General features: G+C 42.0%; 1 protein-coding gene across 1 annotated transcript in view; it reads right to left on the bottom strand.

Annotated features, from left to right (window-relative positions):
• LOC144800058 (solute carrier family 23 member 1-like) overlaps positions 1-26,566 on the bottom strand; it is a 329,120-nt gene that overhangs the window by 254,907 nt on the left and 47,647 nt on the right. The window contains exon 4 of the mRNA XM_078671654.1: positions 4,244-4,403. Coding sequence (XP_078527780.1) covers positions 4,244-4,403 — 160 coding nt within the window. The remainder of the gene's footprint in view (positions 1-4,243; positions 4,404-26,566) is intronic.

Below are 26,566 nucleotides of genomic sequence, written 5' to 3' on the forward strand. Positions count from 1 at the left end.
CACTACCTTTTATAATCCACAATGGCTAGTAAACCTCAAACTTTGTATAAAAACACACATTTCCCCCGCTTTGCTGTAAGAGAAAGTTCCAGAATCTGCAGTGATCAACACAATTCCTACCACCCAGCAGTCCCACATTCTTACCGATACAAATGGTATCCTACATGTGTGGGTGGGCCTAGCGCCTGTGGCAAGAAAGCTCCCAATACACAACATGTAGAGGCCAACAAAAATGACCCTTTTTCTTGTACTGTGTGTAGCTGTGGATTTTAGCTGGGATGCCTCCCAGAGAACATACCAACCCATGACATTTCTGACATCTGAATATTCCTTCCACCCAGCATTTTCTCACTTCTTCCTCTAGATAAAAACAGTACCCCACTTGTGTGGTTTGGCCTAGCACCTATGACAGGATAGTCACCAAAACACAAAATGGAGACATCAAATTCTCCCTATCAAAATTGAGCCAAGGGTAGCTGCATAATTTGGGCCTAGACTTGGCGGTCGCCCTGGGAAATCTACCAAACCCAGATACTTCTGAAAACTAGACACACAAGGGAGTCCAAGGTGTGTGGCTTGTGTGGATCACACTACCGCACCCAAAATAGCCCTGCAAACCTGAAATGTTAGCTTAAAACAATAATTTCCCTCACTTTCTGTGGTGGAAGGTTTTGGATCAAAAGGCAGTGGTTGAGTCTAGCGTCTACAGCAGGAATGTATCAAACCAGTGACCACGTGAAGACCAAATTGACTTTGCATGATCGCTACACGAAATTGACAATGGTTGATCTATTCCTTTTATGAGTGCTAGGCAGTACAAAGGATGACACGTTGACATCCTCCACATTACAGAAGGAGGATGTCAGTAGATCATGCTCTGCATTAAGGGGTTAAAATGCCATATCCATTTAACACTCTACGAAAGTAAGCATGGTAAAACGGTGAGCATTTCATTGAAAATCGTATTCCTACTTTTGAACAGTTACCTAACAATCTCTTGGAACCCAAAACTCGGTGTATTCCCTGCACTTCCAGAGCACACCAAAAGGTTTGCTCTGGCCAAAAATAAAACCTAGGCTGCATCTCTCCTGGGATCACTAATTCAATACTCCAGGAGATCTAGGGTGCCACTTTCTAAAACAACAAAGCTGGTGAAACTTTTATAGGGGTTTGTGTCTCTGATTAAAATAATGTAGGTCTTCCATGTTCATCAAGGAGCACTCATACAGATCACGGGAATTCTGTGGAAGTGGCTACAATAAATTAGATATCACCTGCCCGATGGGTCAATTTAGACAAGGTTGTACTTTGTCTTGCTCCTGGCAGCACCTCAACTTACGGTGAGTATTTTTGCAGGTCTACTGTCCTCCAAATTGCAAATGGTTGTTTCATGATGCTTTTTTTGCAGCCACTTAACAATGCTGCTACCTTCTTTTTAGCAGCAGCTGGTGGTAAGAGCTAGTACCTACCCTCCTGTCCAGCCACAGCAGACTCCTGACCTGGGGTCTTCCTACAGCAATGTCCCATGGTACCAATGACTGGCTGCTTTCATTGCCTGCATTCACCTAGCATGCAAATCGTTCAGCTATTTGCCGCCTGTGTGAGTGGCAGAAGCCTATTATATCTACCCCTCGGGCACTCACACTCAGAACCAATCTATAGAAGCAGAAGGAAAACCCCTTTCTTCATGGTCTTCAGCAAGGCTGCCGTCAACTATCTCCAAGAGCGAGACAGTGAGCTAAGTTTGAAGAAAGAGACCAACAAAAGTCTAACAATACAAGTCCAATGCTGGTTAACTACACTTCAGACAAGAGTTCACCAGCAAGTTTCTAATGCTACACCTCTTCTTCTCAAATGTCTTTTCTTCTGCATGTATGGAGATTTTTAGAGGGTGGAAGTCGCTACCCAAACCAGAGATGCCACATTTTCTCTCCACCCTTGACTGGGATTTCCTGTGAGTAGCTGATCAACCTCCTGAACAGTATTCTGGGAAGATTCAAAATAGCATCTTGAAAGGACATTAGAACAGGTTCCTTTCTCTGAACCATGCCCCGCCCACCAAGGTCTGGTTTATTTCCTCCAAGATACTCACCTGTCGTCACTGTAATCACTAGACTCCATTATCTCCCCTTGTCCCACATGGGAGCATCCTGACACTTTGTGTCATGGAGATTTAGCTAATTATTTTATGAAGATTTCTCCCTCAAGACTTACCCTGCTGAGAGACAACTAATCTCTTAGAATGAATTTCTTGTTCCAAGGGGGTCTTTCAACTACCAGCTAGCCTGCAGAGTAATAAATGGCCCTGAATGGTAGCTGAAACCATGACTTCTACTAAGGATGGCTCAGACAAATATGCCCCATTATACAAATGCATACTCTTATGCAGTTAGATTAAAATTAACTTTGGATATACATTTGAGACCAATATTTTGTAGGGAAAGACACATGGATGTTATTCTATCCCTGTGCCAATCAAAAATAGTATGTTAGGCACACATTCATGACTTTTATTCTATGATTCCAAAATGAATGGTAAGGATTTAGCAGGCAGTAACTAATTTATTCACAGAGTCCTACTTAATTGCTTTTGTTATGGAATGTTTGCAATGTGTTACCCTTGGTTCTTTGAACTAGCTACTACCTCTGTAATCTGTACTTTACCCAAATCTCTTCAACATATATGTTACGCTACCTGTGGTGCCCATCCTGATCCAACTCTAGACTTCTGTTGATGGTGCTCTACTCTCATTGAGGCTGAGCGGTGGCCCCAATGGTGAACCTGTCTACAGGGATGTTTGTTGGATGTCAATGAGTGGAAGAGCAGACATTTGCTCAAGCTCAGCAACAAGAAGACAGAGATGCTAGTGCCTGGTTGTAGTGCAGATTTCTCGAACTATTACTGGCCTTCTGAATTTACACCTTACCCTGCTACACTCTAAGTGGTTAGGAGTTTTGGACTCCAGATTGATTCCATTTCCTAAATGGCATTAGCAGCAGTACCCTGGTGGACTTTTTAATTGGGGAACATTTGCAAAACTTATCTGCGATTCATACATGATTAGGGGGGCTCTACCGTCATGGCCATTATCAGCTCACATCTGTTTTACTAGGAAGACCCGGGCAATCCTGAGAACCAGAGCTTCAGACTAGGCCTATCTCGTGAATGAGTGCATACTGTTCTTCACAAGACTGCCTCACCTGCCTTCCACGTTTTGGGGAAAGAGGGTTGCAAAACTGAATTGTTTCTAAATTGGGGAGAAGGGTACTGTAGATCCATCTGCTAATGCTGTGGTAATCTTCCCACTAAATCATTCTACTCCACATCAATCTCAGGTTTGAAAGATCATAAAGAACAGTACCCCAATTTGATTTTTTATTGACAAATAGCTAAGCAACACCTCGGTTAAAGGACATTTCGAGTCTATAAGCATACCTATCAAAGAGTATAAATGTCAAGCCTATAAGCATACCTATGGAAGAGTATCAATGTCAGAGGATAAATGTCAAGCCTACAAGCATACCTATGGAAGAGGATAAATGTCCAGCCTATAAGCATACCTATGGAAGAGGATAGATGTCAAGCTTATAAGGATTCCTATGGAAGGAAATAAACGTGAAGCCTATAAGCATTCATATGGAAGAGTGTAAATGTCAAGCCTATAAGGATACCTATGGAGGAGAATAAATGTGAAGACTATAAGCATTCAAATGGAAGAGTGTAAATGTCAAGCCTATAAGCATACCTATGAAAGAGGATATATGTCAAGTCTATAAGCATACCTATGAAAGAGGATATATGTCAAGTCTATAAGCATACCTATGTACGTGTATAAATGTCAGAGGATAAATCTCAAACCTATAAGCACACATATGGAAGAGGATAGATGTCAAGCCTATAAGGATACCTATGGAAGGGGATAAATGTCAAGCCTATAAGGATACCTATGGAAGAGAATAAATGTCAAGCCTATAAGCATTCAAATGGAAGAGTGTAAATGGCAAGCCTACAAGCATACGTATGGAAGAGTATACCTTCTTGATATGTCCTAATTCAACACTAAAGAGAAATATGTTCCCCTGCATGCCTGGAATTTGAAACTTTGTAATGGAAGTTAAAAGTGGCAGTCTTGACACAGCATCCAATGTTTTTAGTTTATACAAATCAGGTGCAAATCCAAATAAACCTATTAAGGGTACCAGATATAAAATTTTAACAGGTATCAAATGTCCTGGGACTTACCTCTCGCATCCTCGACTGCCACACTTCTTTGAACTCCAGTGAAGTGGTGTTTACCAGGCTAGCATTTTGGGTCCAATCCGGACACTTCCACTTGGGGAGTGAAAGCATAGTGAGGGCAGGAGTGAGAAATGCAGGTGATGCTCCCTCCAAGATGGGCAACCTAAAATTATTGAGGGATACATTAATGTATCGTAACAAATTAATTTGGAGGAAACTGTTGCTTTTCAAGCAAGTAAATGCATAAATATAATTCAAACCATCACACTCTCTATAAAGGACGGGTCCATCTATAGTGTTTGCTTTCCATGTAACCATGGATAGAGACAAAATTACTTTAATCATATTCAATTGTCAGAACTAGTAAGAAACTAAACTGTGATCTCATTACTGCAGGAAGAACTGTCATTTATGGTTAATAAAAGCAGGTTTAGGTCTTGCTCTACCTCTCGAATAACTGCTCGAGAATTGTCCAACATAGCAGGGCTAGATGGAGGGGAGGGGAGGTGGGGGGAGGGAAACAAGCACTGGCAAATCCAATAGGTCTCGCATTTGGGACCTACTGGCTTTTGCCAATGCTGTTTAACATTGAAAACACTGAAAAGGCACAATGACTCAGGCGATAGTGTAATTCTGTAGGCATTTGCATATGTCACCATACAGAATGTGGGGACCATCTAGTTTTTCTTTTTATTGACCGATCTAAGATGATGAGTGCCACTTAGATTAGTGAACAAAAAAATTCATTTTCAGTGCCCTAAAGCACTTTTGTGGCAATCCTCCCAAAAAATATACGTTTTAAAAAAACAGTGGTGGGGAGCAACAGAGGAGCTGGTTGGGGGTGTGGGGGTTGGAGGAGCAATGGGGAGTGGGCAGGATGTATAATTTACCAAGCATTGGCATAGCCAATAGGTCTCACCTTTGGGACCTTATAAGTGTTTTGCGATAGCTATTGGCTTTGCCAATGTGTTTAAGCTATGTTGTAGCATACTGTGGCTGCTGTACAGTATGTTACAAAGTTATAATAAGTTTTAAAAGCATCTTTGTTACCTTATATATACTTAAGATTGAAGAGGCAACCTAGTAAATGAAGAAAGACAAGCTACCTGAGTTTTGTGTGCGCGACATTAACCAAACAAGCTGTGAGGGGTGGGAGGTGTTGTGTGTGTGTGGCGGGGAGGGGGGTTCACAGGGAGATTAAGTGAACTGGGAGCAGTGATGTGTGCCAGCGAGCAGCAAAGTGAGGGCTAATAAAAAAGCAGTGCTCTTAAACAAAACATATGGGCACTAATTAAAGGATCCATGTAGTAGGGCCAGTAGCCAGGGCAGTAGCAAAGCAGCCACAAGGCTGGAGAAATGTACACTATTTACCATTTGGCATTTGTAAAGGCAGATCAAGCACACACAAGCCCACTGAAAAAGCAGTGGGCTTGTGTGTGCGTGTTCCATCTCCATAGGGATAATACAGCATGTCTTGAAGAGCAGCGCATGCATGCTGACTCTAGACTCGACCTAAAAATCAGGCCGAGGAAGGAGAAAGCCACACAGAGGAGATGGCAACACAGAGAGGTGAGGGCTAGAAGCAGGGGGAGAAGGACACGGAAGAGCACAACACAAAGCATGCTGGGAGATTGGGATTGGGGAATAAGCAAAGGAGGGAATGGGGAAAAATCAAAGGGAGGAATGAGATGAAAATAACATTCACTCTGATGAAATGCTTAACCAAAAAAAAGTTCCCAAATGTGATCAGAGAAACGGCACTAGTCAGCGTGCTATGAGGATGGTAAAGACGGCATACCCTAGGGCAGGGTTCTCCAAAGTCGGTCCTGGATGGCTGGATCCTTGCCAGATTTTTAGCATCTCCCCATTTAGATAAATGTAGTTATCTTAAAATTCTTGCATGGATCCGATACTCTAAGTCTAACTTTGAAGAACTCTGCTCTTGCTCTAGGAAAAGGACAAACACAAGATGAAACAAGGTAGACAAGGAGAGCCATTGAATAAAAGAGAGGAATTCACAGTCAATGGGCGAGTTGTAGGCCCTGTGTAAGTTCTTGTCAAGCTCACAATATGTCTAGAGTAACCAGACAACTCCTGCTGTCTGGTAGGCTCGACATAAAAATAAGTAAGTTCGAGACATGGTCTCATTAGTTCTACACATTGTTTAGGATGGATATATACAGGTGAAGATAATTGGCTGTGTGTTAAGTGAAGAAGAGTATGAGTATCTCAATCAGCATAAATGTAACTCTTCAATAATAAGTGGAATATTACGGTCTCCAAATTAAAAAGCTGTCCTTTATGTTCTAACTGCAGGCACATTTTGACATCGAAATGTGCCTTTAATAAGAAAATTACATGACTACTTATAATATCTAATTGCATGCGAGTGGAGGTATCATAGCACTACTTAATATTCCTGCACAAGCAAAGGGGACCCCATTGCTGTCAGCTACGAGCATTGACAATGGCAATACTTTGGCTTTTGAATAAAAGTGCCTTATGTTTAGGCACTCAATGAGTCATCACTCATGCTCTCTGTCACTCATCTGCATTCAGGTATACGTTCATCAGTCCACTGATTCAGTTCAGTTCAGTAATTCTTTATTCGATGATTAAAAAACATCATAAAAGTACACATATATACAAAGTTAAAAAAATTATTAAACTACATCTGAACTACATCTTGATAACATCTAAAATCAGATAAAAATATATATTCTTGCGAGATCCAATCATTAACCCTCTCCTCTTGTATTTCTTAACCTCACTGCAATCTTAATCGAATTCATAATACAGCACAGTGTCCGTGGGTCATTTGCTCTCTGCAAAAAAAGTAAGGCAATTTTAGCTTGACAAAACTTCTCTTTTTTTAAAATCTCCAGCAGGAATTTACGCCTAGGGGGGATGTGAGGCCCCCCTCTTCGAGCCTATAAATGAAATGAAATGAATTTGTACTTGTAAAGCGCACTTATACCCCAACTGGGGTTTCCTGGCGCTGTACGCATACCGCTGTGGAACCCTTCCTGGCTCTTCCCTGTAAAATGTCCACTCCTGGGCACCGCCAAGGTGAAGACAGGCATCCCAGCGCTTTTGGGGCCATGGTGGTGATTAAGCAAACTATTGCCCAGAGTTGCAGAGTGGGACCCATGATTAGAATAGGCACCGAGGCGAGAATGATCAGGTCCAAGGAAATTGAGCTCAAGACCCGCCGAGGCAGGAATTGAACTCAGGTCCCGGGCCAGACCTCTGCATCAGGGTCTGCCGCTCTAACCATTGAGCCACACTTCTCCACAAAGGCCCTGGTAAGCGCACGCCTGGGATAGCAAAACTAGTGAAAGGGAGGGGGCCCCTCCCTGAGCAGTTAATGGCCCCAGGAACCCCATACCCCAGGTCCAGCTCCAATGCTATGTCCTGGGAAGCCCACCAAAGGGAAATAGCTGTTTTCCTACCCGGAAACCTGTGTTAGCGCTTGCTTGGCGAGAGCATTTTCAAAACTCTCTCCAAGTGGGCGCAAACAGCAAATCTGCTACCAACGGGCGGGAGCTTCAAAAATGTTCCCTCCCATTAGGATCGTATTTTTCATATGTTTTCCTGCCCGCACTGAAGTAGGCAGGGAAATAGATTAAATGATTCCTCCCACCCGCAGGGAGTAGTATTAGTAGCTGCACCCTGCGGGTGGAAGCAATTCTGGCTCCCGCTGTATGCTGATAGCCGGTTGGGGCCATGGGTCCCCCAAACGAGCCTATGGTGGGTACCCTGGGTGGGCACCCTGGCACCCACCTTTCATAGCAAAGGGCCTCTGGGGATGGTGTCCCTAGGACAGAAAGTGGCTTTGGGAGGGGGTCTGCTTGCCCCCCTTTCTTTAACAAAATGCACCAGGCCCCAGGGGATTGGGTCTCCGGGGAAGGGGGGCTGTGTGCCTCCTCCACTTAATTTTATTGAGTGGGCCTGGGGGATGGGGACCCAATAGCTTATCAAGGCTTAGGGAGGGGGGCCATGCGCCCCCTCCAAATTCATTGAAAAAACTGCCCTGGGTGATGGGGTTCCCATGCCTTAATAAGACTTAGGCAGGGGGGCCATGCGGGTTGCCTCCCCCTAATAAAAGGCCTGGGGTAATGTAGTCCCCAGGGCCTAATAAGGCTTGGGGTATGTGCCCCGTCCTCTATGAAAAAAAGCCCTGGGGAATCTGGTCAACAGGGCCTAAGCAGGCTCGGGGATGGGGGCAACGCAGACTCTTCCTCTTTAAAATATTTATGGCCCTGAGGGATGAGGTCCCCAGGGCCATAATAGGTTCGGAGGGTGGGTTACACAACCCCCACCTCTTTAAAAAAAAGTCCAAGCCCTGTGGCCAATCCCCACTGCACATGGCCGAAAGCCATGTGCAGTGTGGTGTTGGCTGCCTTTGGGGGATTGACCACAGGGCCTGGCCACAGGCCAGGCTTTATGGCAAACCACCACTGCACATGGCCAAAAGCTGTGCATGGTGGGGGGTTGGATCTATGGTATTTAAATATTACTTTATGTTAAAAAAACTGGAACTTCACTGAAAACAACAAAGGTTATAGTAATGTTATAGTTGAGTGACAACGTAATGTTTTAAACTCTAAAAACCACAGAAGTTCCCAAGTTATGGGGATAGTTATCTTAAGTAACTATAACTCATGCCCTGAGGTAACTATAACTCGTGCCCACCCATGCGCAGTGATATTATCAATGAATGTCATAGAAGATGTCATGAGCGATGTAATATGTGGGGTATTTAGCAGTGCATGGTGAGGGGGTGAGCCATAGTTACCTTAGGGCATGAGTTATAGTTACTTGAGATAACTATTACTATAACTGATGGCATTATTGATTACATCGCTGATTACATCATCCAGTGATTGTGAAGAATGGTAGTTGTTTTGAACTGGAAGTAATTGAACAAGATATACCTGTGATAATCAATATAACCTTTGATCATATGCAAATCACACACCATATCTGTGAACTCACCCTCAATCGGTGGATGTTACATTCTTTTTACTGGTATTCACTCGCCTAGCAAACACAATGCCTCAATACACTTTAATGGGGTCACCCACTTTTTAAACCATGAACACCCTCCAAAAAGTGTTTGTTCTCTATTCACCTTAATGGGATCACTATCATGAAGACTACACATGAACTGCAATTTTGAGTCACGAAACTTACACGTTTCCATTAGTCAACAATAAGACACCTTTGGCCAGACTGTAGTATTCTTGTTTGCAGATATTTCCCTTTTAATACAAATTCCAATGTTGTACATATTTCCCTTTTAAATAGAATGTCTCTTCATAGCTGCTCATGCACATTGTGTTATGGATTCCATTTAGAATTGTTATGGTCTGAAATGGATTGGGGTGGAGAAAAAGGACTGGTAACTTGGAGAGTGGATGTACTGTGCTGCAGTTCAATAAACCTTGGATTTTACTTGGAATTATCTTGTATTTTCAACTTCTTTATTACAAAATTGGCGACGAAGGTGTCTAGTACCTACTACTACAGCAGCACAGGTGTGGTACACCTGATTTTGAAAGGATTTTGGATTTTTACCTGATCTTAACCTAGATTGGATTTTATAAACTTTTGAAGATTGGAGCCTGGTTCATTCATACATAGAAGACGTTGCTATCGACTATCCTACTTAAGGACTGAAGGATTTAAAACTTTATTTTACTTGGAATACTATTTACACCTGCTCTCACTGGTGTACAATATTCTATTGGTAACGCTTTTCATCTTGGAGACTGCACGGTTGAGGACGCTGTGTTTACCGAAAACTACGAAATTTATGGGTGTTTGCGCGAAAGTTTCACAATTTTAAACAAAATAAGCAAATGTTTACCTTTGAATGTGGTTTCAACGGGCAACACGTGAAGGACTGAGTCTTCCCGTGCAACAAATCTCCATGCGCCGTGTTGGAGCGTGCAGTTACCATGGTTTCCAAGTACGAGGCTGATGATGCTACACGCATGGAGCGTCACGTCGCGTAACGTCAAGGCGGCTATATTTGTTTACATCGGCACCGAGTTTTTGCTGGAAATTTTGAGCTAGTGCTAGACTTTTGCACTATAATCTACAACTGCTGTGTAGGACATTACAGCGCTGATGTACACAGCTGGTGTACTCAAGGATTGAATTTGTGTTTATTTACTTTGCATTTTATTTTATTTCAACGGTAATAATATCATATTGCTTCATTTTGTTCACTATTTAATTTGTACTATTATCATTTTCACCATGCAGTTTGACCCTCCTTCGAAATTTTTACAATGTAAGGGTGATCCTCCCATCCCCTGGAACAGATGGAAGGAGGAGTTTTTAACTTATTTAAAGGCTATTGATGGGGAAAGGATGGGAAATGAAAAATATATATATATTTTTCTTCATTGTTTAGGATCCGAAGGGCAAGTTATTTTTAGAAATTTACCACCTGTTCCTTGTGACTCTGGGGTATTTGATGAAGCAATGCTTCGTGTAGAAACACGTTTCAAAACCACAACCAGTATTGCTCTGAATCGTTACAAGTTTTATACGAGGGCCCAGAAAGAAAATGAATCTTTTGATGATTTTTTAACGGGTTTGAGAGCTTTGGTGGCTTCATGTAATTTTGGTGCAATGACAGACGAAATGATCAGAGATCAGATAATTGTCAATGTTAAATGTAAGAAAACACAGGAACAATTGTGGATATTAGGTAATCCCACTTTATTAGAAAGCATTTCCACTGCCAAGGCTTTTGAACAATCTAACAAATGGATGAAAACTATTGAAGAAACGAGCACTAGGGGTAGCAAGAATGATAAACTAAGTGAAGAAGTATGTGCTATGAACAATGTTACAAAAAGTTTTCAAAACTATAGGAATATATCACGTAACCGCATTGTATGTTTTAGATGTGGGAGTTACAATCATGTAGCTTCCTTCAAGTTTTGTCCTGCCTTGGGAAAAGAGTGCAACAAATGTGGTAGAGTTGGTCATTTTTCCAAGTCCTGTAGGGAAGACAAAAAGAAAATTGGGGGCAAAAGTAATTATTTTAAAAAAGGGGAAGTCTCTTGTGTGAGAGATGACACTGATTTGGGATCAAATTTGTCAAGATGTGAGCATGTCGTGTCTGATGAATCCCTTAAAGAAAGAGGAATGATTGTATCATTAGTGAGTTTAGGGTTGCTTGAAGAGGATGTGTTGGACTCTCCTAAGTGTGTGGTTAAATTTATGGGTGTTGAACTAGAGCTAATGGCTGATTCTGGGTCTCCTTGGACCATCATAACGGAAGAATACTTTCATGAAATGTATGAATCTAAGATTGCTAAGAGTGATTTGTGCCCTCCTGATGTAATGGCAAAAGGTTTCAATGGTTCAAACATTGATTTCATTGGTTATATTGCTTCCACCATATATTTTAAGGATCAATCTGATCTGCGTACATCAAATTATATGTTGTAGTAAAGGGTGTGAATGTTCTGGGTTGGTGTGATCAATTCAGACTTAACATTACGTTGAATCCACGCAGCAAAGATCCAGTCATGGTGTTAAAGGATAGAGATGAGTTAAATAAAAGAGTTATGTTTGTAGAAGAGAGTAATGCTTGGAAGTTACTTTCGTGTGAGTTTCCTGGAGTTTTTTCAGACAAGTCAGGTAAGCTAAGCGGGTTCACTCATGTCATCAAGCTCAAACAACGAGCTGAACCAGTTGTGCAAAAGCTTAGACCTGTACCACTCAATGTTAGAGAAGAGTTAAGTGATACTCTAAAAGATATGTTAAAAAATGATGTCATAGAGGAGATAGAATCGTCAGAATGGGTTTCGCCAGTAGTTTTGGCACGCAAACCTGATAAATCTCTGAGACTTTGCATAGATTTGAGAGCACTTAATGCTAATATAGTGGTAGATTGTCATCCTCTGCCGAATATCAATGAAGTAGTGAGCATGATTGGTGAGGCTGTAGTTTTTTCTACCTTGGATTTGAGATCTGCGTATCATCAGGTAGTGTTAGCAGAAGAATCACGTCATCTCACAGCATTTATTACACCTCAGGGATTATATCAATTCAAACGAATGCCATTTGGTTTGTGTAGTATGTATTGAAGTTATTATACGTTGTTACTTTAAGGAATCTTACAAGAGTGTTCTTATGAATGTTCATAGATGTTCTTAGAATGTAATGTTTCCCATGTCACGGTTATTATGATCCTGTTGTTCATCATTGCTGGTCGTGGCTTATCTACTCAGGAAATAAACCTACATTTCCAAATCTCTACAACTTGGATTACCTTCTTTATTTACCTACAAGCATACAACATTTATTGGCGACGTTTTTAAGCTTGTCTACTTCAGACCCACCGACGTGAGCAGATCGACTTTTGAAAATTTTAAACGCAGAAACGGAGCCGACTCGATCGCAGTGATTCTCCGAATTTCAAGGGATCACTGTACTTTAATGGACATTCCGCTTCTAAAAACTGTGAGTTAAATTGGTTTTACGATACCTTGTTGTACTCGTCAACGGTCCTGTGCATAATTCAAACGCAGACTAGATTCTTTGCTCGCGACCCGAGCCGACTTGTCCTGCACTCGCACAATACATCACTGCAGCCTGTGCGCACCATAGTAACGCGCATTGTTTATTGACTAATGCACGTTCAGACGCACGCAACGTTCAGTGTCATAACGCTGGCAGCCATTTAAAAAAGTTCAATACTGTCGGTTTAACGCGACTATTGGCAAATCTGGGCAGATATTCAATGAAAAGAAAAGTGAGTGAATGAAAATACAGAAATCGGTTTAAGAGGCTGACAAGTAAGAATTTATTTAACTTATTTCTTCTAAATGGCAACTGCTAATAATAACAACAGTGGAATTGTAGCACCTCCTTCATTTTTAATTGCTCCTGGCAAGCCTCCAACACCATGGCACAAATGGTTACGTGTATTCACTAATTATTTGGAAGCAATAGATGCTTTGGAGCATTCTGCTTCAAGAAAGAGAGCCATTCTTTTTAACCATTTGGGAGACGCAGGACAACAATTATTTGATCATTTGTCTGTGGTTCAAGCTCCACCTGATGATGACACTTGGAATGTTTATACTGAGGCTTTAACGCGTCTTGGCAAACAATTTAAAGATGATCCATCAGTCATGGTCGAGAGGCATGTTTTCTTCAAAAAGGAAACAACTACAAGAGGAGTCCATAGAAGACTATTTGGCGACTTTGCGCGTACTTGCCTCAAAATGCGAGTTTGGCACTTATCTAGAAACTGCTCTGCGTGATCAGTTAGTTTTTAATTGTTTCAACAAAAAGATCCAGGAGCGAATTTTGACATGTAAAAATCCAACACTGGATGAAGTAATTGTAATTGCGAAAAGCATCGAGTGTTCAGTTGTTTCCTCGAAAATTTTAGCTGAACATGCTTCTTCTTCAATTGTTTGTAATGTTTCACAAGCATCCAGTGATAATTGTGATGTTAATGTTGTTTCTAACCGCGTGAGTGGTAAAAAAGCTTTTGAACAAAAATCCAATGTATTTTGTTACAGGTGCGGTTCAAAATTTCATGTAGGAAACAACCCAAAGTGTCCAGCGCAAGGTAAAAGGTGCTCAAATTGTAAACGTGTTGGTCATTTTTCAGCATTATGTCGTTTACCCAGGGATAAAACCAAAGTTAATATGGTATATTCTGAAGAAGAAATTTGTGATGCGTTAAATGTTTCTTCTATATCTTTCATTCAGATTAATGCTCTTTGTGACTTCAGTATAAAGGGTCCGATATGTAAAATTTCTATTGGTGTACATACTATGCAAGTTATGGCAGATTCTGGATCTCCTATTACCATTTTGGATGAAAATACCTTTCAGTGTTCTTGGAATAACACAAAATTGCTCGCTACAGATGTGAATCCCAAAGCCTTTGGGGGTTTTGATATAACCATGCGTGGTTATTTCCCTGACAACATTGATTTTAAAGGGAGAGTAATTTTTACAAAAATTTACGTTGCACTGAATGGCAGGGATATTTTGGGTTGGCAGGATCAATCTAGGCTGGGTATTATTTTAAAACCTGGTCATCCTGAACCTGTTGCCTTAGGAGATCTACCAGTTCTTGCCATCCTTGATTATTGTAATGATCCTATTCTCTGTAATGTGTTAGAAAAATACAAAGAAGTTTTTGATGACAGAATTGGTTTAGTAAAAAATTTTGAGCATAACATTAAATTAAAGGATAAGGTTTGTCCTGTTGTCCAGAAGGTACGTCCTGTGCCTCTATCTGTTAAACAAGATTTGAGGAAGCACATTGAATCTCTTATAGCTCAAGACATTATTTGTCCAGTTGATTCTTCAGAATGGGTTTCTGCTGCCGTAGTAGCACGAAAGCCTTCTGGCGAAATTCGTTTATGTGCAGACCTTAGGGTTCTTAATCGCAACATTGTTATTGATGTGCATCCTTTGCCGAAAATTCATGATATGCTGGCCAACATTGGTAGTAGTAAATATTTTTCTACTATTGATTTGCGCTCAGCATATCATCAAATTCCATTATCTAAAGAGTCTCAACCACTTACAACCTTTGTGACACCTTTTGGAGTTTATATGTATAAAAGGCTACCTTTCGGACTCGCTTCGGCAGCTAGTATCTTTCAAAGGTTAATGGATACCATTTTTAATAATTGTCCAGGAATTCAGGCATTCCAAGATGATATTTTGGTGCATTCTGAATCACTGGATCAACATTATATTTTGATGGAACATGTTTTAAAGTCTTTACAAAATCATGGTCTTACCGTCAACAAAAAGAAGTGCAAATTTTTAGCAAATGAGGTTGATTATTTAGGCCACAATCTGTCAAAAGAGGGGATTAAACCTAAATCTTCTTTGTTAGAAGCGATTAAAAATGCTCCTTGTCCTTTAGACAAAGACTCTTTAAGAGCATTCTTAGGATTGAGTGAATATTATGCTCGTTTTGTCAAGGGCTATGCGCTAATTGTTCAACCGCTAAGGGATCTTTTGAAGAAACATGCCAAGTACGTTTGGTCCACTGAGTCTCAAGTTGCTTTTGATTCCATCAAAAATATGATTCTATCTGCTCCCGCTATCAAACCTTTTTCCCATGGTGTTCAGAGCATCATCACAGTGGATGCTAGTTCTCGGGGGCTAGGTGCTGTCCTTAGTCAAATGATTAAGGGTGAAGAATGCACCATTGCATTTGCTTCACGATCTTTGACTTCGGCTGAACTCAATTATAGCACTATTGAACGGGAAGCTTTGGCTTGCTCGTGGTCTGTGGAAAAATTTAGAATGTATATTTGGGGAACCAGATTTCTTTTATACACAGATCATAAGCCTTTCATTTATATGCTTGGGGAAAGTTCCTCTAATAGAGCCTCTTCTAGGTTAGTTAGATTGTTGGCACGTCTCCAAGAATTCAATTTCGAAATTAAATATGTGCCAGGTGGTAAAAACATCCGGGCGGATTGTTTATCACGTATACCGTTACCCACACAGGAGTCAGTAAATTCTGATTTGGAGTGTGTTTTTGCAATTGAGGATGCTATTCAAGGTAATAAGATAACTAAACAAGATTGGTTACATGGTATGGAAAATGATTCTTGCCTACTAAATGTTAAAAGGTTTTTGATTAAAGGTTGGCCTATGGATAGAAGCATGTCCATGGAAGAGAAACATTATGCACAAGTTGCATCAGAGTTGTCAGTTTCAGGTGACATTTTATTCAGACAAGACAAGTTTGTCCCGCCTGCTGGTATTAGGCAATCTATTATTTCGGTGGCACATGAGAGTCATCCAGGTATTACTGGCACTACCAATAAAATTAAGACCACTTATTGGTGGCCTGGAATAGACAATCAAGTAAAGTTGTTCGTCAACCAGTGTCCCCAGTGTTTATGCTCAGATAAACACTGGAAGTTGTCCAATTCACCACTTGTACCAGTAGAATGGCCTGAAGCCCCTTGGCAGAAAATTGCTTTGGATTTTTCGGGTCCATTTTCTGTTTTTAATTCTGAATATAAATTCTTAATTGTGGCTATTGATTACTTTTCTAAATGGATTTATTTTTCTTTTGTTAAAAATCCGAATTCTGATTCTGTTGTATCATTTTTAAAGCGTTTATTTGTCATTGATGGTACTCCTCATGAATTAGTTTCCGACAACGGTTCACATTTTGTTTCACAGGATGTGAATGTGTTTTTAAACAAATGGGATGTTAAGCATACGTTTGTTCCTCTTTACAGTCCATCATCAAATGGTCTGGTGGAAAGAGCAAACCGTTTATTGAAAGAGGCGGTTCAAACTGCTTGTGCTAATAAACTGGATATTTCAGAATTTCTTAGTGAGAAAATCTGGAACTATAACTGTACTCCACACAGTACCACAGGAGTTTCTCCTTTTGTTTTACTTCGAGGTAGGATTCCAACTTCTAGGTTAAATCCATCTTGGTTAATGAAAAGTTCTTTAGTCAATGTTGATTTAACTAAAATTTGTGAACGTGTAAAAATGAAACAAGAGTGTTACAAAGATCATTATGATAATCGTATGCATGTTGCAGAAAAACCACTTGTTATAGGTGATTGGGTCATCATAAAAAAACCTGTCAAAATCACTAAGGGTCAATCTAAATTTTCTGCTCTCTTGTTTGAAAGAGGTTGGTGGAACAAGAATGTTCTCATTAAGATCACTGAACAGCAAGCAAGGATTATTTCCTCTAACAAGCAGAATTCGGATTTAGTTGAAAATTCAAGTTCTGATTGGTTTGGAGTTGGTGAATCTTCAATGTTGCCATCTGTTCCTGTTGATTGTTCTACAGATGTCAGTTCTGGTTCTTCATTATTAGCTCAGGGAGATTCCAAGAGTGTTACTGCTCTCCCTGCTTTACAACCTGTTTCAAATACCATTGGTGTGGGGGATGATATGGGGGTTGGTCGCAGAATCAGATCAGTCCCTTTGAGACTTCATGATTACGTTTTGAATTAGTTTCTTTTTACTGTATGAGTTTCTTTTCACAATTCTAATTGCATTTATCTTTTCTTTTTAATGTATTGTTTTCTTTTCACATATCTGATTGTATTTATCTTTAGTTTAGGTTTATTTATTAGGGGAAGGATGTGTAGTATGTATTGAAGTTATTATACGTTGTTACTTTAAGGAATCTTACAAGAGTGTTCTTATGAATGTTCATAGATGTTCTTAGAATGTAATGTTTCCCATGTCACGGTTATTATGATCCTGTTGTTCATCATTGCTGGTCGTGGCTTATCTACTCAGGAAATAAACCTACATTTCCAAATCTCTACAACTTGGATTACCTTCTTTATTTACCTACAAGCATACAACAGTTTGGCATCGGCAGCCTCAGTTTTTCAGAGATCGATGTATCATATTTTTAAAGACATGAGTGACTATGTGAAGTGTTTTCAGGATGACATTTTAGTATTTTCTAAGAGTGATGAAGTACATATGGAACACCTGAGTAATGTGTGTAAAATGTTAAGTAAGTTTGGTCTTACCATTAAGAGTAAAAAGTGCAAGTTATTTCAAAGGAAGATAGAATATTTAGGGCATACTATTTCTGGAAATGGTGTTGCTCCTAAGAAATCGTTAGTTGATGCAATCCTGAAAGCTCCTGCACCCGATTGCAAAGATACATTGTTATCATTTTTAGGACTCTGTGAATATTACAGTAAGTTTATAGTTGGTTTCGCAACTCAAGTGGAGCCGTTAAGAGAACTAACCAGGAAAGATGTTGAATTTTTGTGGGGAACTAAACAACAAAACGCTTTTGACAGTATTAAACTTGACATGGTGTCAGCTCCTACACTTAGACCGTTTTGTTTGAACAAACTTTGTGTTTTGACAGTGGATGCTAGCCTTTATGGCCTGGGTTGCGTGCTTTCGCAACGTTCGGGTAAGGAGGACTGGAATGTTGCATTCGCGTCTAGATCTCTAAATAACACTGAAAAACGATATGCTGTAATCGAAAAGGAATTATTAGGATGTGTCTGGGCTGTTGAACATTTCCGGGATTATATTTGGGGTGCAAGATTTTTGATATGTACTGATCATAAGCCTTTGGTGGGTATTCTTTCACCCGGTGGAGGTTTAAGTGCGACTGCTCGTATTGCTAGATTGATGTCACAATTACAAGAATATAGTTTTGACATAGAATATGTGCCTGGGAAACTCAATGTGACTGCAGATTGTTTGTCAAGATTACCATATCCCAGTGTCAGAGATGATGAAGATACTGAAGTCGTAACTAGCATTTCAGAATTATTGTCTGAGAAATTCAGTATCATTTCAGAAGATTTATGGATGAAAAGCATGAGTGAGGATGATGTCTTGTGCAAAGTGAGAGATTATGTGAGTGTGGGTTGGCCTTCTAAGGAATTAATTCCAGCTGAAGTTATACCATTTTACAATGTTGCTGATGAGTTGGCCATAGAGGGAAATCTACTATTCAGAGCTGGAAAATGTATTCCACCTTTAGCGGTAAGAGATGTTATTTTGCAAATGAGTCATGAATGTCACATGGGCATGTCGTCCATGAAAAGATTAATTAGGTCAAATTTCTGGTGGCCAGGAGTGGATAGGTTTGTAGATAAATTTGTTAGAGAGTGTCCTGAGTGCATTGAAAGTGATAAGACGTGCAAATGTGATCCGGCACCTTTGACTCCTGTGAAGTGGCCAGATCATCCATGGCAGAAATTAGGGATCGATATTGCTGGTCCATTCAATTTTTTACCACAGGAGTGTAGATTCGCTATAGTTGCTGTAGATTATCACTCCAAATGGCCTGAGGTCAAACTGGTACCTCATCCTAACACTGAAAGTATTTTTTTATTTTTGAGAGAAATATTTTCAAGAGAAGGATTCCCAGAAAGCATTGTATCAGATAATGGGGTACAGTTCAAATCTTCAGAGATGTTGGAGTTTTTGAGTACTTATGGTATAAAGCATTGCACCACTGCTCTGTATGAACCACAAGGAAATGGGCTAGTGGAGAGATATAACAGGGTTCTCAAACAAGATATCCTATGGGCTCGGAAGTTTGGGGGAATGTGGAAGGAGAAATTGAGAGAAAAGTTATGGCTGTACCGTATAACGCCTCATGCCACTACAGAAGTTTCTCCTTTCCGCCTACTAAAGGGTAGAGATCCTGTATCTAACCTATGTCCTTGGTGGTTTAAGAAAAGTACTGGTTATCGCATGGTTGATGTGAATGTCAAGGATGTAGCTGAGAAAGTGGAACTCAAACAGTGCACATACAAAAGTGATTATGATACTAGGATGAAAGTCAAACAACCTGCTTTTATGGTAGGTGATGTGGTTAGGATTCGTAAACCTGGTTATATTACCAAAGGTGAGACAAAGTTTGGCAAACCTATGAAGGTTGTGAAAGTTTATCACAATAGCGTTGTCACACAAGATGGCGAAAGATGGAATGTTAGAAGAGTATCCAAATGTGTGTCTTAAATTTTCTATTATAACCAGTAGTTTCTTTTATGTGTAAGGATTTGGTTTTTTTTATGTTTACGTAGTCACTTAATTTTCTTTAGGGGGGAAATGTGTAGTATTCTTGTTTGCAGATATTTCCCTTTTAATACAAATTCCAATGTTGTACATATTTCCCTTTTAAATAGAATGTCTCTTCATAGCTGCTCATGCACATTGTGTTATGGATTCCATTTAGAATTGTTATGGTCTGAAATGGATTGGGGTGGAGAAAAAGGACTGGTAACTTGGAGACTGGATGTACTGTGCTGCAGTTCAATAAACCTTGGATTTTACTTGGAATTATCTTGGATTTTCAACTTCTTTATTACACAGACCCTATAGACTACCCTCTCTAGTTAGGTAAAATACACTACATATATTCCTGAGATGAGCACAACGGTGTACAACCTTAGAGCAATGCTTACCACCACACTGGGAATTAAATCATCCCTTTGTTAGTTGGGTCAGTTTACTTATTATGTGTCTATAGCACTGTATAACAACTATTTAAAATGGAACCGTGTCCAAACAGCCATACATGGATAATTGATTGTGAACAGAAGTTTTGACTTTTCTCACAGATTTATTGCTACAGGCTTAGGCTTTACACCACAACCAATTTTGAAACATGCTTCTGCAATCCACATCAGGTTTGCTCACCCTTTACCTTGTTAAACATGGAGTACTACTAGCACCCACAACTTTACTGGTTGGTAATCCGTGCACCATATGCCTTTCACCATGCACAGCCACACTTTGCTCCAGAGCTTATGCTATTTGCATTCTGTGTCAACATATGTACACACAGTAATTCTATCAATTTTTTTATGTAAAGGGTTAGGGAGTTATGTATACATATATATTTATATTAATATTGAAATTGAAACTTTCCTACCCAATAGTTAGGAACAACTTTCATTCTATATCAAGACCGGAGGCAAGTATTATGCTGGTGCAAAGCTTGCTCACCAACAAATGAGCCTTATCCAGCACCGGCTTGAAGTAGAATCTCTTGAACATAGAATCTGGGGACCAGCCCGCACCATTCATAATTTCTTTTAGTCTCGCCCCTAGTGAGAAGGGCTTAGAAGCCATGGCCTCCCTGCCGGAATGGGCTCCAAAGGCGGTTATGTTGATACCTGCCTTCTGTATCACGCAGTGCACCCAATGTGCAATAGTTGGAGAGGACACTGCCCGAGCGGCTTCACCAGAGCAATCAGAAGTTGTCATTTACCCAGGGGTTGAAACACCTCCGACATTTGTTCAGATGCTTTAAGACACTGAACAACACACCACACACTCTCTTTTGGGGAGGGTGGAAAAGCTTGGTATGTAATAGTCCTCGCATTGGATTTTGCTGATATGCAAATTTTGAATGACACTCCCATAGGGGGAAACATTCTTCCCGTTATATCCAGGATTCAGAAACCCACTTGCAAGAGACAAAGATTAGTAACATTGCCAATTTGTCAGAAAGTTCAATACGGGATAAAAACCTGTTTGTTTGCCAAGAGAGGAAAATGTTGAGCACCTGGGCAAGGGGGAGAGACACTCTGATTCCTCTCTGTGGTCGGCAGACAAAAGAGAGTTCTCCTACTGGCGCCCCATCCACTGGAGAGTGGCCGACAGAGATGGTGGACCGGAATGTGTTGATAGACCTAAAAGCCAAACCCTCTGTGGCAAGGTCTGCTCAAGGTCTGCTGAAAATTAAAAAAGTGAACGACATCCGTGCTCACGGGATCAAAACCCCTTCGCTGACACCAACTTGACCATCAGGTCCAGGCTGACTTGTAGCGCTTGACGGTGATGTCTGCACATGCCTTTGAGAGGAGTTCCTCAGGCTGGCACGAAAGTCCTGGGTTTGAATATCATTTCCTGTAATCTGCCATGTTATCAAGGGATGGAAGCCCTTCAGCCCCAATTGGTGGGGCACCCAATCTGGGTTGAGAAGGAGTTGAGGAAACTAGGGGAGTTGAATTGGAAAATCCTAGGAAAATTCCAGTAGAACCGGAAACCAAACTTGTGATCTCATTGTTGGAGTGACCATGACCACTATCTTCTGCCTCCTGATCTGAGCCAACACTTGACTGGTCATGGCAAAAGGGGGGAAGGCGTATCCCTTTTCCACTGCCCAATCCTGCAGAAATGCATTCATCGTGGCTGCCTGAAGGTCCGGTCTCCAGCTGAAGACCTGGGGCAACTGGTGGTCCAGCCAGGATACGAACAGATCAACCGAAAATGGGCCCCACCAGTCCCGCAATTGTCCCGAGTCCAATTTCCAAAGGCTGGAGTCCCTTAGATAACTGGAGTGCCAGTCCTCCACCTGGTTGTCCGGGCCCGGCAGATACTCCGCTGTAACTGAGACCTGATTGTCAAGGCTGTATTGCCAGATGTTGGTCACCAGACCCTAGAGTACTTTGGACAGTGTGCCTCCAAGATGATTGATGTATCTGACTGCCGACACATTGCCCATCTTGACCAACACACATGATTGGGCTCTGTCCTTTGTCCAACATTGGACCAGAAACGAGCCAGCCAAAAGCTCCAAACAGTTTATGTGAGGCAATTGTTCCTGGCAAGACTATGACCCTTCTGTGGAAAACTCGCCACAGCACGCGTCCCAACCGGATCTGCTGTTATCTGACTCTATGATAAGGTCCGGTGCTGATCCGAAAATTGCCCAGCCCCTATTCCATGTCTCCATGTGTAAGAGCCACCATGAAATTTTATATTGCACTTCGTCTGTAAGGATGACTGTCTGGGAATATGTAAGACCCTTACGAAGGTGCGATGCTACCAGCCCTTGTAAAGCCTGATAGTGCAAGGGGCCTGGAAAGATAGATGGAGGAGGAAGCAGCCCGACTAGGCGGGCAATCGGGTGTAGAGAATTACGAGGTTTCATCAAAGTGTGTCGCAACTTGTTGCATATCTTGGTGACCTTTCCTGATGGCAGGCTGAGGGTAGCGGTCAAGGAATTGATCGTACATCCCCAAAAATGTTGCTACCTGGGATGGAACCAGGAGGGATTTCTCTTGATTTATTGCAAACGCTAATTCTTCCAGGAGGTCTACCACTATTTGTAACTGGACCGCCAGCTGCTGAGGACATTGGGCCATGACGAGCATGTCGTCCAAGTAGACAATGAGACGGATGCCACATGCTTGAAGGTGCTCCACCATTGGTTTGAGAACCTTGGTGAAGCACCAAAGAGCGGAGGACAGTTCAAAAGGAATTTTTTCAAATTTGAACGCCTGTTGGTTCCAAAGAACTGCAGGAAACGCCGGTGTGGTGGAAATAGGGAAACCCCTAGTTAAGCGTCCTTGAGGTCGAGGCTCACCGTCCAATCTGATGGTTGCAAGACATCCTTCAGGAGGTGAATACCTGCCATTTTGAAGTGCCTGTAGACCAGCCACTGGTTGAATTCATGCAAATTTATCACAGAACGTTGACCTCCATCGGCCTTGTACACGAGGATACTGCTGACAAACCCACAGGGGTGGATAGTAGTCAGATAGATTGCTTGCTTGGCTAACAGAGCCTGAACTTCGGTGTCTATCAACACCATCTCTGCTGTAGAAAACTCAATCGGGCGTAGTTTGGACACCTGGAAGGGGGTCCCATAAAACTCTGTGTAAATGCTGAACAATCTGTTGGACTCATGGGTCTCTCATTAGAGCCCGCCAAGGCTCCTACATCTGTAACTGAAGAGGGAAGAACACTCACAAGAATTGAGGTTGGCTGCATTCCCTCTTTATCCTTTTCCCTGGAAATATTGTCCTCTGGTGGGGTAGAAGTTCGCAAAGAGGGATTGATCCAAATAACTGTTGCGGCGTCTGGAGCCTTGCCCTCTGGAGGAGGGCTGAGATGCGAAGGTAGCAGCTGAGTGGCTCCTACCACGTCCAGCTCCTCAGAAAACCCGGGAGGGAACCACCTTCTTAATGGACGCCTGGGCCTTGTCCAAAGAAGTGAAAGTATTCTCAAAGGTTCTGAGTTCTTTGACAAAGGGGTCCTGAAGAGGCCCCTTGTGCCACTGCTCTCGCTTTAGAGACGGCTAAGTCCCCAAGCTTTGGGTCCACTTTAATCAAAAGAGACTGTCTGCATTCAGTATACATGGCGCAGTTGGCGTTACCCAAAACCATAACTGCCCTCTGTGCCCATCCCAAAAGACTCTCAGAGGAAATCATGGCATCTGAAGCCTTGGCATCCTCTGCAATGTCCAGTATCTTTGTCAAAGGGTCTACTGCATCTAATAGCTTGTCCTGGCGAGCCCTCCTGGAGCCATCAATCCTTTTCTTCTAGATCAAAAGATACACAGATTATGGACAGAATGCAGAGCAAATCAAACATTCACCCCCAGTCAATAGATCAGCGTTAAATCCATCATTTTTTCGCTCACCATGCCACCCCAATTTAGACCCATCCATATGTAAACCAGTCTTGACCCTGTGCATCTTGGGAACAGTTCAGCCCGAACTACCAAGCAAGGTCCTCCCTGGTCTGGAAACAAGCATCCTATGACCAGTTTTGGGCATCACTCCTCATCAGCCAGGCTTGCTTGATTCCAGTGACTCAGTGAGCCTAGGACCCACTTCTGGCATATCTGGCACACTTAGGGTGAGAATTCAAAAGACACACAGATGATGGACAGAATGCAGATCAAATCAAACACTCACCTTCAGTCAATAGATCTGGGTTAAATCCATCATTTTGTCGCTCACCATGCCACCCCAATTTAGACCCAGCCATATGCAAATCAGTCTTGACCCTGTGTTTCATGGGAACAGTCCAGCCCGAACTGCCAAGCCAGGTCCTCCTTGGACCAGAAATAAGCATCCTAAGGCCGGTTTCGGGGCATCACCCCTCATCAGCCAGGTTAGCTTGATTCCAGTGACACAGGGCCCGATTCACAGAATGAACTTAAGACTCAATCCTAAACTTACTACTATTTTGCTATTCACAGAATGCACTTACTACTTTTGGCATTCACAGAATGTATTTCCTACTTTTGGTATTCACAGAAGTTAGGATTTTGTCTTAAATTATTCTTAAGACAGACTTAAGACAGACTTAAGACAAAATCCTAACTTCTGTGATTACCAAAAGTAGTAAGTTCATTCTGTGAATACCAAAAGTAGTAAGTGCATTCTGTGAGCTTGCTTCTGTTCAGGAAAAACCTGAAGACCTGGCTTTTTAATTTTTAGGTTGTCTTTTTTCACTTCACTCTTTGATTTTCTTTGTTTTGTTCTCTGTTATGTTTTTTAACTGCTGAGCCGCCCTTTGAAAGCGCCGGGACACTCTTGTTGAGTAGCCGTGCGCTATATAAATAAAATCATAACATAACATAACATAACATAACATAGTAAGTGGATTCTGTGAATACCAAAATAGTAGTAACTTTAGGATTGAGTCTTAAGTTCATTCTGTGAATCGGGCCCACAGTGAGCCTGGAACCCACGTCTAAGCATATCCAGTGCACTTAGGGCGAGAAAGCAAAAGACACACAGATGATGGACAAAATGCAGAGCAAAACAACATTCATCTCCAGTCAATAGATCTGGGCTAAATCCATAGTTCTTTCGCGCACCATGCCACCCTAGTTTTTGAGTCTATCTCAGACATGACGCTCTCAGGCTGCTTCCTTTTGCAATGGATTTCAGTGGTGGTTGGCCACATACTGCGCAACCTTGTCGCAAGGCACCCATTAAGATGACCGTGGATGTCGGATCTGGTCTGGGCCTAACATTTCAGACTGTAAGGGCCCTGAGGTATCTTACTGGAAGGGGGGATGGCCACCATGGTCTGGACGAGTCTCCCTCTTCATCAGAGGAAGGATCATCCTCCTGGGGTCAGTGAATGGGGGGACCTCTAACTGTGGTTCTGGGATTAAAGGGGGTAAAGATGGAAGACTCTTTGCCATGAAGGCATGCATTAGGCGCCCAGGCATCCAAGTCCACCCCTCCTTCTCATGGGTGCTTTTCAGGCGCAGATTCAGGGTCTTGGGGGGCTGTGTCCGATACAGGGGAAGGACCAGGTGCATCTACGCTGTCTGCAATCTTTTACCTCACATGCGTGCAATGAGCTGCACAAGGCGCTCTTCTATGGATCCCATGGCCTCATCCACCGCCCGATAAATGGAGGCATCCACTGCAGTATAAAAGTCGCCATTCCAGGGGAGATAGCCTAAGGGATCTTCAAATACCTCCTCTGAGTGCCCCATGAGATAGGTAGTGTAGCCCTTTTTGGTATTACGGAGGGTGGGCGGTAATTAGACAGTGCCCTGCACTAAGTGCATAGCGGCAGACTATAGCTGCAAGTTTATGGACTAAGGGTACAGTCACAGACTTTTGTGTGGGCAAAGCCACACCAGAAAGCGTTCTTACCCTGGGAACACTACCCCTGGTGCCAGAAATGTCTATGAGGGGTTCAATATGAGTGCCTGGGAGTGTGGTCGTGATTTACAGATCCCAGCAAGCATCAATTATAGCAGTACAGATCCAGGCAAATAGCACGGGGCGTCTGCTCTATTACAGCCGGCAAAAAACAACACAGTACGGACCCCACCAAGGGGCGTCTCTTTCCAGGCAAGGTTCCGGTCAGCTCAGCACTGGGCGAGCACTGGATCTTGTCAGTTTCAAAACTGACAGGAAATGCGCATATGGTGTTGAAGCTGTCGAAGACACAGCACCATCTAGTGGGCTGCGGAGCGCACCGTGGCACGACACCCACAATGCTCGCTGACAGAAATAAAGCAAATAACACAATCCCACATGACAAAGAAGGGAAAACACCAAAGTAAAT

Source organism: Lissotriton helveticus, chromosome 1_1 (genome assembly GCF_964261635.1).
Source record: "Lissotriton helveticus chromosome 1_1, aLisHel1.1, whole genome shotgun sequence".
Classification (NCBI taxonomy): Eukaryota; Metazoa; Chordata; class Amphibia; order Caudata; family Salamandridae; genus Lissotriton; species Lissotriton helveticus.